This window comes from Telmatherina bonti (genome assembly GCF_933228915.1).
Source record: "Telmatherina bonti genome assembly, chromosome: 21".
In the NCBI taxonomy this organism is placed as follows: domain Eukaryota; kingdom Metazoa; phylum Chordata; class Actinopteri; order Atheriniformes; family Telmatherinidae; genus Telmatherina; species Telmatherina bonti.
Window position 1 is genome coordinate 24173821 of NC_136630.1, and position 22516 is coordinate 24196336.

Here is a 22516-nt window from a genome sequence, read left to right on the forward strand (position 1 = left end):
CTTACCAGCGTGCAAGACAGTGGGAACGATGGTGATCCTGATGGGGTTAAAGCCTAAGCTGGACTTCTGTTTCCATTTCACCAGAAATGGTCCTGTTCTCTGAAATGTTACTATGATCTTTCTACAGACTGCAGATCTCTCCATCGTTGTGGACAGAGACCTCAAACAGTTTTTGCATCAGTTAGGTCTTAATTTGACTCCCAAGACTCTGAACATGTTAATTAACATTTATATGGCAGTTGTTTAGGTACTGCACATGGGCCCATCGAGACATCTGATCATTAGTTATAACCTTTATCAGCATCCCCAGTCAGAATCATTCCTTTATAGTTTGAAATTTTAATAAAATGTAAGATTTTTTAAAACATATTTAACGACATGTTAACTTGTTTCACCAGCTATTTTCAATGTGTTATAAAGAAATGAATCGATTTACACAGTTTATGTTACACAGTTGGAACTGGCTTGTATTGATGTGCCTATAAAGTGCTATGAGATGACATTGCTGTGAAGAGGCGCTATACAAATAAAGCTGAATTGAACTGAATTGAATTTACTTTTTGGCCTACCCTGGGTTCTAGACAGACACTTGCTAACAACCCCCCCTCCCTTACATTTCCAACTGTGAGAGCACGTCGCCAGCTGATAGTCTCCCTCTGTGAAGTGCTTGTGTGAACACCAACTGTGTAAAAATGGGAAAATGAACAAATTGCCTTGTTGTTCTCCTGAACATCTCCTGTGTTAATGTGTGGCATCATCTTAAATCTGCTTTCACCTCCTACCTGACTTTACCTGCCGGAGTTGGGCTATGATTTGCTGATTGACCGATCACAGTTACTTTAACGAAGTTTGGAATAAAGAACTACAATTACCACAAACAATACTGCTGGAGAACTGTGTGTGTGTGTGTGTGTGTGTGTGTGTGTGTGTGTGTGTGTTTGGTTAGAATACTTTATGGAATTGTAATGAGAGAGAATGTTCAAAACACACCTGCTACTTTTCTTTTAGTTACTTTAAAAACAACAAAGTTGACCAAATTGCGACTAGATGCAACATTAAAATAGAAATGAATAGAATATGAATTATATTGAAAATAAAAAACACGGTTAAATAAAAAATTAACATTTTCAAAGATGTCTTTAATGATGCTGAGCAATACAACCCAAACTATGCATCATGGTATATTTCATGTTTAAACCAGTTTTGTGGTGTTTAACGGTGTTATCATTTTTCATCAAAACATGGTGTGGAGCCACAGTTTCCACTAAGAGAGTAACTGCAGTAGATTTACCCATATAAAATTACATTATCATGAAATTTGTTCATTGTCCAAAATAAAATATAAAAATATCAGAACAGCCCTGAAATGTCCACAGTGCTTATCAGTCGCATGTCTTCAGCTGGATGGATTATGGCGTCGGTTACCTCGATCCACTTCTTGCTCTTAAAAATGGTGTCAGCAATCGTTATCTGAGTTGATTGTTCTTCAGCTATTTCTCTTGTATCTGAGGAGGGCGCCCATCTTAAAGCTGGGGTAGGTAATGTCGGGGAGCTACCAAGATGTGAAAGTGGTATCTTGTCTTGGCTCCTCCCCCTCTGGTTTTGCTCCTTGCATGATCCAAGGCTTTTTTCTTCCCTCCTCCAAGGAGGTTATGTTTTTACCAGCATTTATCTGTTTTTATTCAATATAACTCAAAAAGTTATGGACAGATTTTAATTAAATTTCCGTGAGTTGTTGGAAGTGTGAAATAGAAAAACAGGTTTAATTTTGGTGGTGATCCATATTACCGATTGGATCTAAGAATTTTTTTTAAATGCCGCGGCAGAGATTTGCGCTCTACGAGTGCTTTTCTTATTCGCAGCTTTTTCCACCAACAATTTTCTCTTTCTCAGGTGTTTTTGCAGGAGGAGGCAAATAAACCAAGCCGGGTCGGGAAATCCTTCCAGCATTTTCTCAGCCGTGAAGAAGCTTACGGAATATAAGAAATGAACAACTTCAATTCGAACCCTGAATGTTTTGATTGGTCAGAGTTTTTACATATTTACAGTAAACTGAGGGGTCTAACTATAATTCTTATTGTTCATGATTTAAAAATGTATAGACTTCTATCAAGACGAGTAACCTCTTCACCGAGAATAAAAAAAAAAAAAAAAGTCTCTGATTACCTACCCCAGCTTTAAGGCCCATTAATGCTCTCTTGCATACATAAATGGGGACATCTGTTCTAAACACTGTCTTACATCGCCACTTAACAGCCCTGGCACTTCCATGCCAGGGCTGTTAAGTCACCGTTCGGTGGTTGTAGTTGCATACACAATCACAAGGCCTCTGTTCAAATCCTCCCATCATGTCTACAGTTTATGGTCTCCTCAACATCTTTTTCTGCATCTTCTTCTTCGGGTGATTTTTATTTGGCTTTTTTTTCTGTTGTGTCCTTCCTGCTTTTATTCTTCTTTGGTTTGTTCCTTTTGCTGGTTCTGCGTCAGCTATACAACTCAACAATTTCCAGTAGTATAGCTTCATTTTCCATGACACCCGTCCTTCTAAATGGAATCCATTTGTTCAGAGAGGTTTTGGGATGATCAAAATGTGTAGCTGACGTCAAATGTACATTAAGTAACTTTGGTTTGGGAAAAAAAGGCCTCATTTTGCTTCCAGTGAGCCAAAGAAAGAAAGTGGAGGGCAGCTTTTATGAAGGAAACAGTAGTTGCCCTGCATTAACAAACTGATGAGCAACTTTTCTGGTTTGTGTTGTTACTCCATTCAGTAAATTGTTGACGCAGTGCCACCTCTGGCAAGGAGGGGACACTACAAAAGGTTTGGTTTATTATACTGCTCCAGTGTGAAAGAAAACCCAAAATGGAAGAATGTTTTAACCCCTAATTAAACCTTGTGCCATTGTACCCGGTACAGCGGAGCTCGGATTATAACCTTAGTTTGATACATTCTTGTTACTCCCAAGCATGTTTGTGTATAAGTTGTTGCCTTTTTGCTTCAGCTTCATGGTATAACGGCAATTTTCAAAGTCATTTCACTGTTCTTTACATAAATAATTTTCCATTTACCATAAACTCACATCAGTTCTCCATACAGACAGGTTTCTTTTTTGTTGTTGTTTTGCACATATTCTTTAATCATTGTTGCTATGTAAGAGGACATACATTTAAAAGAAAGAGTTAACACTTTGCCCAAAACTTCATTTGTCCTTTGTCTCATTTCCCAATGGTGCGAAGGCTTTTTCAACCAGTGTTCAGTTTTAAGACAATTCTTCTGTTAACAGCTTATGAATGTTATCTAAAAAGCATGTACAGCCCCAAACATGAGCCCAATGGCTGTCAGGGTCTCAACCAAAATGATGAACAAATCTATGAAGCCTTGTCAAAAGAGACTAAAAGATTAATGTTTACCTCTTTAACCAAGTAAATTTGTCTTTCAAGTCTTGGGTTGTCATTTTAGGCCTAATTGGTTCAATAGTCTCTGGTGAGAGATGTGCTGTCACATACTGTCTCTGTCTTTCTACCTCTTACTGTGTGCTTGATCACTTTTAATGAGAAAAGATGTTTTTTCCCCAACCCGGGCGTCGATGGCCTTATCATTGTGGCATAGTTAATTTTAGGCATCTGTACATGTGTGTGCGTGTATGCACACCCTTACATAATATCCACATCAGGGTCAAGCAGTTGCCTGGCAACGATGGCCAATGAACACATAAGTGTCTTGCTGTTGTGAGGCTGTTTTCCATCTGTGTCGTTCACTGTCACCCCATCTCTTTCTGCGTTATCAGTCTCTTGCGTTCTCCAACATGCTGTCGTCTGCCACCCAAATCCTCTTGTGTTCTAGTCTTCTGTGAAATCAGTGGGAGTTATTGGTATGAATTACAAGAAGTAAAGCAACTAAGATATTTCAAGTGTTATAGAAAGTACATTGCCGCATCAAGTAGTTCACGTTTAAAACACTTGAAACAAAAAAATGTGTACAAAAAATACAATATAATGTACGAAACGAAAGGAAAAGAAACAAAAGGTGATGGTTTGCCAACTTGAAATGGTTTGTGATGGTTATAGCAGATGGAATGAAGGATTTTAGATTTTCTTTCAAGCTGTTGGGGCTTTGTCACGTCTGTCCAATGGTAGCAGCTGTTAAAAAAAGTGTATAGAGCTCCACAATGATCTTGGATCTTTAGGTAAGTTAACTCTTTTACTGGCCTGATTACGTAGTTTATTTTTGTTTGATGTTTGCTGGTGAGGTAACAAGGAAATACCTTTCAAAATATACTAATCAATAACAAACAAAAAAAAAAAACAAAAAAAACCCAAACAAAAGCTGCTTTATCTCCTATAATAGAATCAAACAATGCACAAAGCCGCTACTCAAACCCTACCAACATAATCAGCTGGAAGCTAATTGTTTATCCAAAAACACAAAGTTTTTACCAAAAGAGTGTTACCAATGGCATAATTCCAGCCAGCAATCAGATAACACTGCAAACAAATCCAACAGCAAAGGCAAAAACCAATCCCAGCTCCAGATGATGCTACATGCCTGCAGGTGTAGCTAAAAACAGTTAGTGGTATTCATCCCTGCGAGTGGCACTAAGCCTTGTTAGTGATCGACCATCCATACATCCAGATTCTGGCACATTAAATGGAAAGCAGCATTATAACCATCATTTGCTACACCTGTGTTTGCCAAGCAAACATGATCATCTAATAAGCTTCTATAGAGGCAACCTAGTATTATATCCTCCTTCTGCAGGATTTTCCTTTATTTCTTTCCTTCTTCCTTTAAAAATCCTAATGTGCCTTTTCCTCATGGCCTGCAGTTATTTTGCACAAATCCGACTTGATTGTGCCCACACAGATCTGTGATTTTACTAAATGAGGTAAACTGGGTTTACTCCAGATCAAGATTCAAAAGTCGACCTTTTGCAAGGCATGGAAATTTCAAACGAGTGACACAACACAAACACTATCTTACTAATGACAGATTTTTAAGCCAGTAATTAGAGGAAGCCAAGATTCACAGGCCTCTATTTGATCTGTGTATTTGTTTTGGACACAAGATTGAGAAAATGGAACCGAAAAGGAAGGAGAAAGTTTTAGCAGGGGGCCATAACAGGAACCCCAAAGTGAACAAAAGGTCCTTCAGACGCAGCATGGGCAAGTCTTTGTCCAGCTGCTGTTCCCTTCAGCTGATAAATGTTGGAGTGCTTTGTGCTCGCAGTTAGTAATTAGTGGATATTCATGCCTGGCTGAAATAATTTGTGGGTGCTGGGATATTGGCTGTTCAGTTAGGCAGTTAATCAGCTTAGAGTGACTTTGTCTGAGGCTGTTTCTCATTTCCACCCTTCTCTTTTTGCTTCCTCCAGCATCTCCATCCTCACCATCCTGAAAGAGTATTCAAGTTTGCTGCCCACATAGTATTACATTTCAAGTTTTGATTTGGAGGCACTCGTCAGGGTGATCTTGAAATGAAATCTCATCAACTTTGGGTGCAGCCTTTATTTTCTATTTTCTGCATTTCACCTCTCTAAGTACCCTCCTTACTTTTTCTTTCCCTTGCCTCGTAGAATGTCCGCCCCTCACGCAAATCTATTTTTCTTCCTTATCTGACTTTGCGTCTTCCTCCTTTGTTATATTTTCTGAGAATTTCATTAATATCTCTATTCAGATCCATCTGATGTGTCCTTCAGTGGATATATATGACTGACAGAATCTGCATTGGCGCCATGCAGACAGTGTAAAGGACCATTAACTTCTCTACTGCTGGGAATGTCAGCAATCAGCGTCTTCCGCCTGCCAGCTAACAATAACAAATAGAGGTTGTCAAAAACTAATCCTACAGTGATTTATTTCATTGCTATCCTTTTGCTTACCTTTCATAAATCTAGTCCCTCATGATGTTTGAAGCACACTTAAAGAAAATGGTGACAGTTCTGTGTGTGCAAGAAGAATCCGAGCTGAGAATGAGCATCGTGAGCACTCCACTGGTTTGGACATCGTAGGTGAGAAGACTGGAAGAGAAATTACCTTAAACATGACCACTGCGCCCCCGAGCTGTTCAGTGGCCAGAAGTAGAACGCTCTGATTGCACTGGGCAGCTCCCAGGCTGCTGTTGGCAGGTGGTTGGTGTTACTGGCTGAGGGCAGAGTCACGGGCTCTGTCACGTTTGCCGGATTGAATGGGGTGAAATGCCGTACAACAGGTATAACTACACATCATCAGACTGGCTTTTCCTTTACAGTTTATCATGTTTACAGATGCTTATGTACTGTTTGTACAGTCGTGTTTATTTACATGAGAAAGTCACTGACAGGATGGTAGAAAAACCAGAAGATTTTTCAGTTCACACTTTCTTTCTGCTTCTCCGCCTGGCGTTGGTGTTTGATGTTAGTGCTGACGTGTCAGTATGGCCGTATGTGCTGACTGCGGCTTTGCTTGCTCACAGCTCAAGAATGGCATTGATCGCCTGAAGTTAGAGCTGCTTGAAGAAGATGAACTGATTGAAAGTTTTGTTTTTCTGGCTGCTGCTCATGCTAGACAGATGTAAAGTTTGCAAGTCTCTGCTCCTGCTGCCTCAGCTGAGAGGTCTTTATCCTATAATGTCAGACACTGCCACCACTCTTCCCTGGCTGGCTTCAATCCATTCCAGTCCTTTACTTTCTGAATAGGATGAACAAGTAGCAGATAGTAGCTGCAAGTTTCCCATACTTGTGCTGGAGGTGGGTACCATCACTGTAGAGTCAGACAGGGACACCACAGTTCCTCCACACCTTGCCGTCTGCATAGAAACAGTACCATGGGCCGAGGTGAGTACCTCTACTCTGAACCTAGCTGTCTTGGATTGAAGTGGTGTGTTGCTGTGATGACAGCAGAGGAAGCCCGGACCATGCTGACACACATCTCCAACTACCAATAAATCAGTTGGGGACTTTGCAGGATGAGGCTCTGGTCCATCTGCCTGCCTGCCTCAACTTCGGGACATGTGTCAGTCAGTCAGCTCCTACCACGGCATCGTCAGACCACACCAGACTGTTTTCCCCCTCAGCCATAGTGGATGAAGTGGCCAGACACTTGACTAAGAGGAGGAATCACCCACAGCTGCAGAAGGAAGGCATGATAAGGCACACCTGTGTTGGTCCCTATGTGTTGGTTTCAATTAGATTTGGCTCCAGACCTTCCAACATCTACAGTCTGAGAAATTCCCTCAGTTCTTCTCCCCTTCTTTTCCCACCTACGCCAATAGCATAAGCTGAGTCTCTAATTAGGAGCCCTTGTATCTGTAAGGCAACAACAATCAGTTTTCCAGGTGTAAAAGTTCATCTTATTCATCTTTTAATTAGCTACCCACACTCCCAGTCTCTGTCAAGAGAATAAATGTTCATTTTGGGAAATATTATGTATACTGTCAGGAATCTGAGTACAGAATGAAGGATTTTAACCTTTTTTTTTTTATTTTGCAACAAAATGAAAAGTGTTTTGGTTTTTTTTTTTGGTTTTTTTTTTTTTTTTATCTCAGGCCCCATCCTTACCAAATGTCTCAGGGTGGGCTAATTCAGTAGACTAGCAGATCCCAAAAGCATTGGTTTTATGGATCATTTTAGCCTGTTTTGGCATTGTACCTCTTTTATCCAAAGGGATGGGTGTGTTTTAACAGTTGGAGAAGCCATCCATATTCTTTCTTCTACCCCACAACACGCCATGCAGTTCTGTTCATGTGACTGATTACAGTTTACATGTTTTGTGCATGCTACACAACCCCATTCTTCTTCTTCTTCACTCCTCAGTACACTCCATATCTCCTATTCCAGACTGTATTCTTGATTCTCCCATGGTATTATTCTCAGCTCAGGTTTCTGTTCCATTATTTTCCTCTTTGTAGGCAGTGAGGCAGGTGGTTGGTGCTTGTCCATTGGGCTCCTTCAAATGGGTTTTAGGTCCAACTGTAATAATTCATCCCACCTCTTTCCACTGTTGAATATTGTTATATTTCCGCTACCGTTTCTGCTTGACATTCAAAATTCTGTGAACAAGCACAAACAAGAAGGCACTTTCCTGCTCCTATCCCAATGGAAGGCAAAGAGTACACTTCTTGAAGATGGAGCTGATGAATGTTTACAACATTGTCTGTAAATATTTAATGCTGAATTTCTTCATAAAGTCCAAGAATCTGCATTATTTTGTTTGTGCAAAGGGTATGGATAATTCCTCCCCAGCTGAACTATGACCTTAGAGTTATTCTTTCATTAGTTTGCCAAGGACTTAAGACTGTCATAGTGGTCTTGCTGTGCTTTTTCTAACTAGTTTTGTTTTTTTTTTTTGTTTTTTTTGTTGGTTGCACATTTATGAAAATCTTCAAGTTTACAGGTCCATTATTCTAAAAATCATTTTAACACATTCCAGTACAATGGTGAAGAAACTCAGAGCCAAATATATTTTCTGATAATATTATAAATAGTCAACATAATCCTAAAACTCTATTTAACAGAGTATAGTTTCTTCTACATCACCATCTGTCTCAGTTTCCTCGTTGAGGAATTAAATCATTTTTTTCTTTTTATTATGAACAAGATAAAGAGCTACCCCCCTCTCCTTCATGTCTTCTTGGTCTGTTCTTATCAGCCTGTGATCCTGGAGAGCTTTTTTTGACATTTTTTTAAATGATCTTAATAAGCTGGTTGACTCCATGAGAATTTCTTCATGTCCCTTGATATTATACTCTCTTCCTTTTTCAAGACTATCTTTAATTGCATTGACCCTTATGTCTTCACAGTAATTAATAACTCCCTGACCTCGGGGTGTGTTCCCACATAGTTCAAGCAAGTTGCTTTTCAACCAGCTCTATAAAAAAAAAAAAAAAAAGCAACCTGAATCCTTTCCTCCTACAGAATTACAGGCCAATTTCCAATTTGTCTTTTATGGGAAAGATCCTGGAAAAAATAAAGGCCAAGCAGTTTTATCAATGTCCCAGAGGAACATAATGTCTTTGACAAATTTCAGTCTGTCATTTGCATTCCACTGAAACAGCTCTGATTAGAATTAGTACTGGCCTTTTGATGCAAAGAGAAGCAGGACTTCAGCTGCTTCACAGATTGGTGCTGCTTGATTTCAGCTCTGCATGCAGATCTTAAACTAATCGCCGATTTACTGAGGTACTCGCCTCTGCTTCAACTTCAAAAATGAAAACTTGATGTGTTTTTATTTATTTTTTTAATACTCTGCATTAAAATCCACTGTATATCATTTTAAAATTTTTAAGTCAGGGTTTCAATCTGGACAAACACCTAAATTATTTGGTTTGCTCTTTTTTTTGATAAACTGAGAAATATTGGCAAGTTAAGATGGGCAATTGCCTCAGCCATTGCCTCATGATCATTCACACCTTAATTTCTTCTCATTTAGATAATTGCAGCTCTCTTTTTAAAGGTCTGAGCTGTTCAGAAAGCAGCTGCCAGACATTTGACCAAAACATACAGAACACCTCACATCACTCCAGTCCTGCATTCCTCATTGGCTCCCTGTCAGACGTAGAATTTCACGTAAAATCTTAATTCTTGGACACAGAAGATGGATTTCCATTTCACATAAAAGTGCAGAAAAACTAAATATTGCAATAAAAAATGCTAATGGAAACTACATTTTGAAAAAAGTCTCAAATATTGCTAAAAAGTTTTTACGCTCTCATGAGGTGGTTTTTCAGATGTTTTGGTATAGAAACATATCGCAGAATTGTAATAAACACATTTTTTTTCCATTTATGGTTCCCTAGGTGTGACGTGGGGGGTCATGACCAGTTCATTTCCAGTAAAGATGTGTGGAACAAACAACAGGGAATTTTGGATAAAAATGAGAGATATATGCTTCAAAAAGTCATTGGAAATTCTCTGCAGCAAGTGGAAAACCCCAAAATAATGTGATGTGGCTAACTAGCATAAGCTGCAAATCTTGCAAAATCTCGTCTCCCAAATGGGATTTTATAAGAACTGAGGCTAATGTGCTAAACATGGTTCAATGTAAACACTGGTAAATTACAATTGTTGTTTGTCGAAACTCAGAAATATCAGTTTAATTTGTGGAAAAATGGAATGGAAACGCAGCTAGTGTCTTACAGACCAGTTTATGTCACAACTCCGCCATCGCAGCAGCTCTGAGATCTTCTGTTAAGGTTTGCTGGTTGTCCTTCCATCTAGACTTGGAACGAAAAGTGACGTGACCTCCACTGAATTTAAGGTGTGCCTCAGTTTCGTTTAGTTCCTATAATGTTAAATGCTGAAAATGTTTATGTTGTGGCACTTAGGTTTTCTTTTTTGATAGCAAAACATAAATTGTGATAAAGGATAAGACGATGGTAAGGAAAAAAACAAACCTTTGCTTCCTTTTTCAGCCATTTGGGGATTAAATGTCACACTGCCCCTGTTCATAGAACTGGAGGGTCATTCAGTAAAAAGGGTTGGCTGAACTTCATTTGTCATTTGACTAGCCTTGCAACAGCCGGTCAGATACGTTACTGCTTGTTACTTTTCACAGTGTATCCTGTATTTCTTTTCTTTCTTATGGGCCAAAGATCTGAGGAAAGAAACACGAAATGATTGCAACCATAAAAACATCTTTCAGTATCATAAAATATTCTAATAAAATATGAGTTTATGACCCCGTTTTGATAACGCTCCAAAATTCATTAGGCACATTTCTGGATTTGTCACTGGCGAGCGATGTCCCACACACCATACAGCTTTCTGAACCGGGACGCGACGCAACATTTCACTTCACGGTAAAATAAGGAACTGGCTGTTTTTAATATGCATCATTACAAGGAAATGCAAGATGATTAAAAGAGAGAAAGAGACAAAACAAATCATCATAAGATTGTTTTTGCTGACTCGAAAGAGCTAACAGGTCAGGTAGTATGAAAGATGGACGCCGTGTGGATGTGTGTCTTTAAATGGCTTAAAAGTTCTGAGGTTGAACTCAAGTAGCTCTATTTAACCCATAACACTCTAAGTGGCCGTCTTGCTCTTTTTGCGCCAAATGTTAATTTTTTTATATGTAAAAAATGTTTGTAGAAACTAAATGTCTGTTTAAGCAGTATCTACGTGCAGACATTATTTTTCAGAACAGCCTCAGTGGTCAGATTTTGAAGCTAAAATTATGTAAATAATTTAAAATAAATAATTAATCCATGAATACAGCATCATAACGGCCAACTAAATAAACAAAACAGTACTGTCTGTCTAACAGTACTTTGTAAAAAAAAATAACACACATTAACAGTTACCAAGCCTTTTCCCATCTTTTACCATACTGCCAATCCTTGGCTTTTACGATGAAATTATCCTCAATACAACTCAAGGTCAGGTGCCACTGTGCATCAAAAATATCTTGCCTTTTGTCCATCCAAAGAGAAAGATTTATCTTGTTCTCTTCATACAGACATAAAACTGTCCTGATCAGCTGCTCCTGATTGGAGCATTCAAGCTATCTGACTGGTTGAAAGTTGGACAGGATTGATCATATTTTCTGGATCAAATTAGAAGTCTCTTAGTAGCATAGTAGTTATAACATTTTCTTAAAGAAAATGTGGTAAATAATAGTTATTATGAATTTACCATAAACAGTCCTCGGATGAAGTTCTATATTTTGAGTAATCTAGCAGCATTTTAAAGGTCAAGGACGTAAAGCTCCTAAAAGCTCTGTGGGAACATTGGATAAATATCTGATTACATCTGAAAACATCTCCTGGATATTCTTCATATTTAGTCATTTAAGTGCAACTTTAAGAGGATCTCCAGTTGGTTGATCTTTTAATGCACTTGAATGGATAAAAACAACGACAAGCAAGCATCCAAACTGAATCAAGGGAGCCAGCAAGGCTTGCCCAAGAGTTACGTAAACCATTCTCATCACATCCGAGACGCTAACACAGACAAAAGGTGTGAGGAGACAGATTGCTGTTATAAATGGGTAAATAAATGAAAATACGCCAAAGGGACCCACTGCTGACCACCCTGCGTTTCACAGTTAATATAACTGCAGTCTCTGTAAGCGACCCCTGACGTTAGCATGGGGCGCATGTGCTACGGAGGGACGATGGTAATAAATCATTCAGTGTCACTCTGTTTGTTTTTAATTAGCAGAATGACGTTGCAGAGGCTGCTGGGTTGGCTGTTGCTAATGACAACTCAGGTGATGACAGATGACATGCTGCACCAGAGGTGTGTGTGAGGTCTGTTTAGTGCCAGGGAGCACGTACACGCCGAAGGTTGGCAGATGAGCCAGAAACCAGCAGCGGGATGTTTGTTTACAGGTTTGAACGTACGCTGATTCTAAGTGTTAAAATAGTCAAAAGCACATTAAGTAGGCCCAAAGGCTGCACAGATGGAAACAAGGAAATGATATATTCATCTTTAACATTCAACAACAAGTGCAGCAGATTTATTTTAGGTGAAATGTGCAAAGTTTAGAAGTGCATTAAGGTGCATACTGAACTCAGTAATCTGCTGAGTCCTCTGGATTTTGCACTGAGCGGGTGGCTTCTCTGCACATCTCTGCTTCAGAGCCACGCAGAACACCATCATTCTTGTCAGCTTTGTCACCACAGAGGGATGTCTAATCCACTCGTCCAAACCAGACACCACCCGCTTTCCAGATCAATACTCGCCACTCTCGATTTGCATATCACTAAAAACAAACCCTGTCAGCGAACCTCGTGTCAGAATGTAACACATTGTCCTCGTTCTGAAAGTTATCCTACAGCGAGCTGTCAGAGTCCTCATGATCCAAATTATATACAACCCAGAATGGCAGATTTCATACATTTTGCTGATAAATTATAATTTTTATCCTCTGACGTCCTTTTATTCAAGTCATTAAATCAGCAGGATGGGAAATTATCACCTCCTCTTGGAGATGTGAAAGACAACTGAGAACTTTTCTCTGGAATACCCAGACTTCACAATGCAGCTGATGGCGTGTGTGTGTGTGTGTGTGTCGCTTCACGCCATCTGATGTGCAAATTTACCCACATACTCAAGCTTCCGATAGCTGTTTTTTATTATTATTATTTCAGTGTTGGCATCTTTGAATTTTACTTTTAAAGTCATCAAAGTTGGAAAATTCAGCCAGCTGATGGAAAGATGCTTCGCCAGGTCAACAAACAAGAAGTCGCAACATGGTTAAGCAAACCCGAAAGAGGCTCCCAGTGAAAAAAAATACTGCGGTGGCTTTAACGTTTTAAATGGCAGCAAGCCATTGTCCCTGAAGAGATGCAGTTTAACAGCTTTTTGTTTTAAGGTCATGAAAAAGATATTCTGCTAAAGAAAAGTCAAGTGAGTGGTCGCCACCAAGCAATCAAGATAAACAAGGAGATTGTTGGAACTATTAGAACTGGATGAAAGCCATTATTAAACCTGCAGATTAAATGGTGAACCCTGCCTTTAGCAGCTGAGTTGGACAGACATATCACCATCCGACAGGTTAGATTGGACCAGTTGAAACAATTGGATTGGGATTTTTCAGTCATGTCCGTTACACAGGTGACTTTTTTTTTTCTGTGTGAGACCATTTAGTTAATTGGCTAAGTACATAAAACATCTGTACTTAAATGTCAAACATCAAACTGAGAAATGGTCATGGGTGCACTGGCTTCTCCGCTTGAGTTTGTCCTTTGCTTAGTTTTTTTTTTTTTTTTTTTTTTTTTTGGACGAAGGTGGGAGAGCTCACGACACAGAACAAGGGTGACGTGTTTCCAAATCCAATTCCAGATGCGAGCGGCGACTGGTTGCTTCTCCTCTGCAGCTGACAAAGCTATGCTGAGCCTAAAAGCAACGAGTAGCAACAAGCTTCCTAAAGAAAATGCAGTCCAGTAGAAAGAACAGTATTTATCTTTGAAATGTAGCAGAGTGAAAGTTGCAGTTTGGTTTTGTTTCAACAAATTGTTTGAAATCAAGAAATTAGCATTTCATGATCCTATTCAAATATCCTACATTCATTGTGTATTATCAGTTTGCCATTAACTCTCCATTTCTTATAAATTTCACCCAAAATGTGGATATCGCAAGCTTTTTGTGTATAGTGGATGTACTGTATGTACTGGATCTGTAACTTACTGACACGGTTATGTCTCGCATCATAAGAAAAACAAGGTGGGACTGCCTGTGTGTCATTACCACAACTGTTGCTGACAGAAGCAGAGCTGCAGAGAGTTCGGGCAGCACTGTCTAGGTGAAGCGGGGCACAGGCGGATGATTACTGATGTACATTGGAGTGAGAAAAGGAATGATTTAGGGTCAGCAGGCCAGTACTGGAGAGAGAGGCATGAGCTGAATGTGAAAGTTTTGAAAGTAGACAACACAGTTAGTGTGGACAGTCGAGAGATGTGTGTCGGATCAGCTTGGATACAAGGCGGTGAGGAGAGTCCATCATGTGTACCTGGCAAACAAACACAGATGGTTGTTTACAACATCGTACCAATAAGAAAATAGACACATAAAGAGGAACTACAGCCAGATGGAAAACGTTTAGAAGGACAAATGAAGCTTTTCATTTCCGAGTGTGTGTGTGTGTGCGTGCCTGGGTTTTCAAGGTCAGACAGACCTGTGTAGGAACGCAAATCACCTCAGTGAAGTGTTTCAACCCACATGTCAATCAAAGTAACAGGCTTTTCAGGTGCTGTTCATGGGGGACGGGAAATGATGCTCTAATGAGATATGTGTGCGTGCGCCATTTAGTCCCTCCGTGTGCAAGGCAAAGCAAAGCTGCCTTCACAGAAAAACTAGCATTTACCGTCAGCCTGAACCACCAGCGGGGAAGCAGAGGGGGGCATTTTTATTCCAGACAAATATTTTCTTAGAGATGCCGATCACAGAAGGTACAATCACCGTCTGCTTCAAAGCAATTCTACATGATAGTTGTATTAATACTTTTTCTGTCATCCATTACCTGTAGAGATCAGGCTCATGCAGCTGCTGGTAGGGACTCTCTTTCTGATTGTGTATTTGGTTTTCTTGGTGATCACTGACAGATTGATGGAAAAGAATACATATCTAGAAAGAACTTTATAAAAATGACAGTAAACTTAATGATTTGGCTTAATTTCCATGGAAACCACTGCCTGGCCTGATAGGGCTTGGACTATATGCTTTTCTCTCGATTGGATTTTTAACTATTTTTTGGGTGCCGATTTGATTTAAATTGCAATTCCTAAGCATTGCTGATTTTTAGTTTGCTTTTTAAACAGCAGACCATGTGATAAAGTTGCCTGATGACCAAGTTTACAGACTATATCATGAGCCAGATTTCCCAAGAAAAAAAACCTGTGTGTCAGTTTTTAAGGTTTATTCAGCAGCAATATATCTGAACCAGCTGTTTGAACTTATACTCTTGTTTCAAAAGCTTGAACTACATATAAAATCACTGGTTTTGATGTGTTTGTTGGCTTGCTGCTGCCTTACGGTTGGCTGTTAGCTCTGCATTTACCTCAGGATGGTATCTTGCTTGGTGGGCAGTAACGTTAGCCATGTTACCGCAGTACGCGACATGCATTACAGAGTTTACAAAAAGCTTTCGACATTTCCAGCCCTGCTTTTCCTTTCAAAGCAAAAATTGCAAACTGTGTCCACACTTTTGACTAAAAACGTGATGAAGTATTTATCGCTGCACATTTTTGCAGATGTCCTCCATTCTTTGTCTTCTGTTTACGTGTTTTCCAAAATGGATATCACGTCTTCCCACTAGACAGTCGAAGAGAAACATTTCGCCCTCTGCTGGAGAAAAATGGTAACTTCTTTTCCATCTGGCATCTAAACATATAAACATTTAAAATTAAGGAAGGAAAAAAAAAAACATATGTGACCAAAGAAATCTATTTAAAATTGGTAAAACAAATCTTCCCCATTTCTATGCAAATCAAATTTTTTTCTCCCACCCTTATGACTTGGTATCTTTTAGGAATTGCTTTCAGCAACAGTCTGATCAGTTTGCATTCATATTAAAAGACAGACATGCAGAAGTAAGGAATTCAGTCTTAATTTGACAGTTTTCTCATGTCTCATACATATCACTTTTTTTTCCCCAGTTTTCCAGTCCCCCCCCCCCCCCCCCCCACGCACACTCTCTCGCCTTCGCCTTTTCTTTTTTTTTTTTTTTTATTTTGTGCCAACACCACACAGATCTGCTAAGTTGTCACTGTGAACGAACTAAAACTTCTCCACTAAAGTTTAGCGATATTTTTTTTTTAATCTCTTTTCAACCATTGGCATGTTTTACACAAGCACACTGTTTTTGGGAGTCTAATATGAATTGTCATAGCAACATGATATGTGCAGGATTGTGCAAAAGTTTTGAGCCAGCCATCAGTTCATTATTTATTGATGAAAAAGCTTCAGAGCTTCTTTATCCCTACTCGCCTTCTCGACCTCTATGATCAGCTGACCTGCTGCTCCTGCAGGTACAGAGGTCCAGCTGGAAGCCCAGAGGCAACAAGGCCTTCTCTCCTGCTGCTCCATAGTTGTGGAATAATCACCCTTCACACATTTTTTGGCTTTGAACTCCAACAAGACTGAGTTTTTTTTAATTTTGTACTTGTCCTCTTTAGTTTTTATTTTTGCTGGTTTTAGCTGTTCTTGCTTTTCCTCGTGTTTTTATTTGTGTTTTTTTTTATTTTAATCATGTTGATTTTATTTGTGTGCAACATTTGGTTTTATTTGCAGTTGTTTTAAATTGCTTAATGAATGTGATGAATTAAGATGGTATGGTATTCATATCCAGGAAAACAGATGCGTGTGCAAATGCAAGCATTGTTCTTCTTTGACATAGCATGAACCCCCTCAATCATGATTTCTAATGATTTCCCACAATCGGACCCACACCACTAGTTGGCGATCAGTTGACAGCTTCATCCTCTTTTCACCCAGCGATGATGTGACGATAAAATCAGTCATCAAACTACAACTTAGTGTCCCGGTGCCAAGTGTGCCTATGAGTGCTCTTAACCCTTTATAGGGCACTCAATGAAATACCTTGAAATTAGAAATTTTAACCTAAAATTGGCCTTCTGGTATGTAACAAGACCTCCATTATGTTGTACTTTTTTTTTTATTTGTTTTATGCTAAAATTAATGAAAAAATAATTTGATCAAAAATAGTCACTTGCCTGATAAAGGGTTGCGCTTGAACATCGTGTTGGACAATATGTTGCTCCTGGCGGTAGATTGAAAAGGATGGGATATTTTAATCCCAGATTCAGTTTCGTAGTTTGTTTCCACCAGACAGACAGACATACATGGTTTTCAAAAATCTTTTTACACACCTCATTTCTTTACTGTCCTGTCTTTCTCTGTCACTGCCAGATATCTGAAGAAAGGTTCATTTATACTCTCCTTTACGTAAGTAAATAAGCACGTCTCTTTCAAACATTGTCAAATGTAATTAACTGTATGCGCTCCATGTGTGGCATGGTTGTTAGGCAGTACATGCGCTAAATGTCCTGCTGAGCAGCATTCACAGCTGACTTCTGAGTTTTGACATCAGTTCAGCAGCAGTATAGCAAACATGACGACTTTAAAGGAGATCACAATAAGGCAGACTGAGAGAGGTATAAAAAGAGGCAGCACAGTAGTCAGTGGTGGTCTGTGTGGCCTTTAAAGTCCTCACTTCTGCTATTTCAGCATCTTTGTTCCGTTCACTGTGTTATACTTTGCAACATTTTCCAGTGATACTCCTCTGTTTGCCATATTTGTGAACAGAAAATTTGGGAAATCTACTGAAATATGCATGAAATCAATGGAGATGACAGAAGGAGGGCTTTGTTTGTACATGTTTGCATGTACATTATTGAGCATAAACTGGCCCCAAAGCCGTGACGAAACTGAAAAATTAGAACAAAAACCAAAATTACCTAAAAGTTTAGACACTCCTTTAAATAATAAAAAAAAATAAAAAAAACTGCTATTTTTGTTTGAATGGCAGGTATTTGTCACTTTAGCAGAGTATGAAAGCATTCCACGGATGGAAAACGTTTATTACTGTGACGCCTTCAAGTTACAAGTTATGAAATAAGGGAAATTTCAGTCATAAATTTCTGCAATGCACCGCCACGCAAGTGTAAATGTATTGCAGGATCCAGCTCCAATCTTCATTGGCCTCCATCCTGCCGGTTTCAGATGATTCAAATAAAATGATTCTCCAACATTTTGTCAAGTTCTGCTCAAGCATGTCAATCAATCAATCTTATTCAGGTGTGCTGCAGCAGAAAGCACCCAAAATGAGCAGGAGAGCTACCACTGAGGACCAACTTTGGACACCCCAGGTCTATAGAACGTCTGTAAAATGCTTTCTGACATGGTTACGTCACATGCGCTACAATCTTTGTTTGCTAATCTCTAGCATTAAAATATGCACTTTAACGCTTGCACTTTACCTTTTATTGTATTGTTGTAGTTTTGGTTGTTACATTCCAAGGAAATACAGACACAAGTTTGAGAGAGTTCTCAGGAAGAATAACATCACACAAAGACTGTTGGTGTCCTTTTACCGCTCGATTGGGAGCACCCTAACGTCCTGCATACACATCTGGTTCAGTAGCAGCACATCAGCTCAAAAGAAGGCCCTCCAGACGATCATCAACACAGCTCAAAAGATCATTGGCTGTACTCTTCCCACACTGGAGGAACTCCTGATGCCTCAAAAATGCTAAGAACATTATCAGGGACCCCTACGATCCCGGCCACCCCATTTGAGCTGCTGCCGTCAGGCAGATGGTACAGATACATAAGAGCAAGGACTATCAGAACAGTTTCTACCTGATAGCAGTGAAAACCCTGAATGAGGCATCGTTGATGTTTTATTGTGGGGTTTGTGATTGTCTGAATGAATGCACACTGTTTTTCTGTTGTATATAAGTTAGCTTCACACATTTACATTTATGTTTTTACACACATGCACCCTGTTTGTTTGTTTCAAGGCTTTCTACATGCAGCTTAGCTACAAATAACTATTCATATGGAGGACCTCGATTGAAAAATGAATTGTATTTATTGTTGTTTTGAAACCAAAAACAACATTAGAGCAACATCCGACCCTCATTGCCAGCTGGGCATAATTGCTTGATGCTTTTGATAAGTCTGTGCAATTGGAACTTTAATTGCAACCAACGTGCGTATCAAATAATGTTTGTTACATATCAAAGCAAAAATGGAAAAAATATTTTCTGCCAAAGATTGACTGTCTCTTATAGAAACACACTGCATGAAATCCAACCCTGCTGGGTTTCAGATACAGACTTTAGTCTTGCCTTTGTAATAGAAAAAACCCTCAGTGCATGCAAACCGTAAAGAAAGCTTCAAGAAAGTGTTCCTCAGACGACCTCTAGACAAGCCAAAGTCGATCTAAACAAACAAGGTATTCCAATAACCCAGCAGTTTGTCATTACCAGGTCAAAAACAGTACTAATATAAGATCGCTTCACATTCTGTAACCTTTGCTTTTAGCCTAACCATGATCAATTACACACTCAATAATGGACTAACGCATGGCTTCATGCACACCTCCACTGGTGCTTGCTCTTCTGGCTGGAAAGATAATGTTCTCAGCACATATGTCACCCAACAGAAGCAAACAGCTTTTAGCAACCCTTCTTCACCCCTCTCAGCTTCACACTTGAACTATGTGCCTGTAAACGATGTGTGATTACAGTCTCACAAGCATCAAGGAGCCATATTTCTCAGAGAAATCGTTCTCAAACTTAGAATAGGCTCAATTAACTGTAAAGATGCCCAAATATGTTGATAATTCCCCTAATATGGCTCAGTCCACCATAAACCAAAACACAGCTAAATAAGGGGAAACCTGATAGATGGCTGCAAGCAGTGGTACCTCAAGAAGTTGTATTTTCTTCTTTTTTTTTTTTTTTTATCCTTGTTTTAAAAACATAAAAAGAAGCCTTTTCAGATGCTGTTTCAGAAAAAGTGGCATGCAAGACTCTATTTAGTTTACCCCATAGACCCATCCTTATATTTGCTCATTGTCACATAATTTCTGCTCTTCGGTTTCAGTAAGGAAGAGTTATGAGATGACTAAACCAATACTGGCACACAGTCTAGTGAGAGAAAGGCTCGTAGACATGTATACAAATATCCTTGTTCTGGTTATCCTATGTTCCAGCTAAAGTTAACGCAGCTGATGGCTAACTGCACCAGTGTAGCATTGCTAACCTTCGCTTAACTGCTGGGCGATGTAGGTACATGTGTAAACATTTGTAATTTTATAAGCAGCATCACAGGGGGTTCAGAACTGGGTTTACTCTGTAAACCCACGTTTACCCTGGACTACACTGCTGACTACAAGGAAACTAAAACCTGCAGTACTCTGGCACAGGAAGCCTGGGGTTGGTGATCACTGGTCTGGACCATTTTAAATGTAAGAGGATGTAAGTTAGGGTATCACCAGATTTCATCACCATGCAAAGTTAACTATGGCATGATTATGAATGAAAATTAAATTAATGAAAAAAAAAAGAAAATTATTTTATTAATCTCAAAAGAGAAATTAAATAATTCAATATGTTTATTATAATTCAATTTATTATAATTCCATAACATTGAACATCTGCTTGGGCTTGAAGCAATAGTTTTTCAATCACATATTTTAAGTTTTTGCATAATAATCCTCAAAAGATATAAATGACAAACACGATAGACTATTAACTTTGACTAATTTTGCCAAACTTTTTCACAAGATGACCACTTAAGTTGTGATACTCAGTAATTTCCTAGAAATATAGCTCTGTCTTTTTAATAGTTTCACACATAACAAATCTGCCACCTTTTCCCCAGTCTGCCTTTCCCAGTAAAATACCACCCCTACAAACACCACGACTGAAATGCATGTGAAATGAGCATTTTCACGTTGGAGATGACATCATTGTCAGTCCTTTTATTTAAGCCACATAGGCTATTTAGAAAGAAAGAAGTGCTTGTAACCAGAGCTTTGTAAACTGATACACAACCTCCATCTTGCAGCCTGTCTGTTCTCTGAGCGCTCTCCAGCCAGTAAAAGTCAGTCCTATGTTGACTCTTTTTTTTTTTATCTCTTTCTCTCTCCCTCTAAAAACATCCTCTCAGTTTTTTTGCTCGATCAGCCTCTGCATGTGTTCAAAATTGATGGTGTTTTGATATTCACTTGTTAGCATGTGGCTACACTTGGCTGCAACATTGCGTGTTGTCCTGGAAGCACAGTTGTGAAGGGCAGCCTCGAGACGCCGCTGGGCAGCAATAGCTCCAGAAATATGTCATCAAATAAGTCAGGAACACAGCAATTTAAGGCTGGAATGTTACACAGTGGTAATTTGAAAAGCTCTCTTTCAAGCACAAGTTGTCCCAAGTTTTGCTTTGAACTGGCCTGGGCTGGTAAAACCAAGCAGGTTTTTGTTAACCTGGGACTGTGCATTTCTCTCAAAGATTAAGTTTATATGATATTTATTTTATTTAGAGTTCCAGCAGTGACCTTCAATTATCCTTCAAATCTCTGCAACAGATCTGGGCTAACAGGGTTATGCTATGTTATGCTATGCTATGCTATGCTATGCTATGTTATGTTATGTTATGTTATGTTATGTTATGTTATGCTATGCTATGCTATGCTATGCTATGCTGTTATGCTATGCTTAAACTATGCTTATGCTATTTTATGCTTGTGTTATGCTATGCTGTCTTTTTGTTTTGGCACTCTGTTAGATACCCACTTACTCGATAGTAAGTGGTCATAAAATGTTTTTTCTGTTTTTTTACCTCCTGAAAAAGAAAATGCAGGAGACCCTGCAAACTTAAAGGGTATGAAAAATTGAAAAATCAAAATTCTGTGGTCATAAAGTTTAATGGCATAAGCAGACTTTGGACTCTTTTATATTTAAAATTAACAAAGAAACTCTCCAAAGGAAGTGTACGCTTGCTAATTACAGCAGCAATAAAGTCTTAAAAAGCCTGATTTCAAAAGATTCCAGGTGGAGCAGAAAGCTGCAAATGCTGACCAGGTCAGGTTTAGAAGGAATAAAAGAAAAGCAACACCATCTTTTTTCAGCCAGTAGCGGATGTACTGTGAGGTTATTTGGCCCAATCCCTTTAGATCTCGTTCAAAGAAACCCAAAGGCAGAAGTTCTAAGGATCCAGAACTAAACTTAGAGAATAAGTTGGATCGCATTCTCATGTTGTCTTTGTGAGAAAGCCAAGATAACAGCTGAACATAAGTATGATTGATTATTTATTTATTTATTCACCGGTGAATTTTAGCTTATTTATCTGTGTTGTACAACTTAATTGACATTAACAAGGCATTACAACTAATAAATGAGGTGGCAAATCAATTTCACAGTTCAACTCTGTCATTCTGCTCTTTCCCACCACGCATCTATGTTTACAGCATCCATTCATTGCATTGTGATAATTACCAGCTTAATCAAACACAAATTTACCTTTAATTCATCTGTAAAGGTGCAAAAGAAGAGTATTTCCTACAAGTTTGCAGC

The 22516-nt window shown here is 39.0% G+C and overlaps 1 protein-coding gene across 1 annotated transcript in view; it reads left to right on the forward strand.

Annotated features, from left to right (window-relative positions):
* Positions 1-18691, forward strand: part of LOC306771458 (zinc transporter ZIP11-like) — a gene marked incomplete at both ends in the record, with an annotated part of 169835 nt that extends 151144 nt beyond the window's left edge. The window contains 2 exons of the mRNA XM_079260624.1: positions 18234-18315; positions 18436-18691. Of these exons, the coding sequence (XP_079116750.1) occupies positions 18234-18315; positions 18436-18691 (338 nt within the window). The remainder of the gene's footprint in view (positions 1-18233; positions 18316-18435) is intronic.
* Between the last annotated feature and the right edge of the window lie 3825 nt (positions 18692-22516).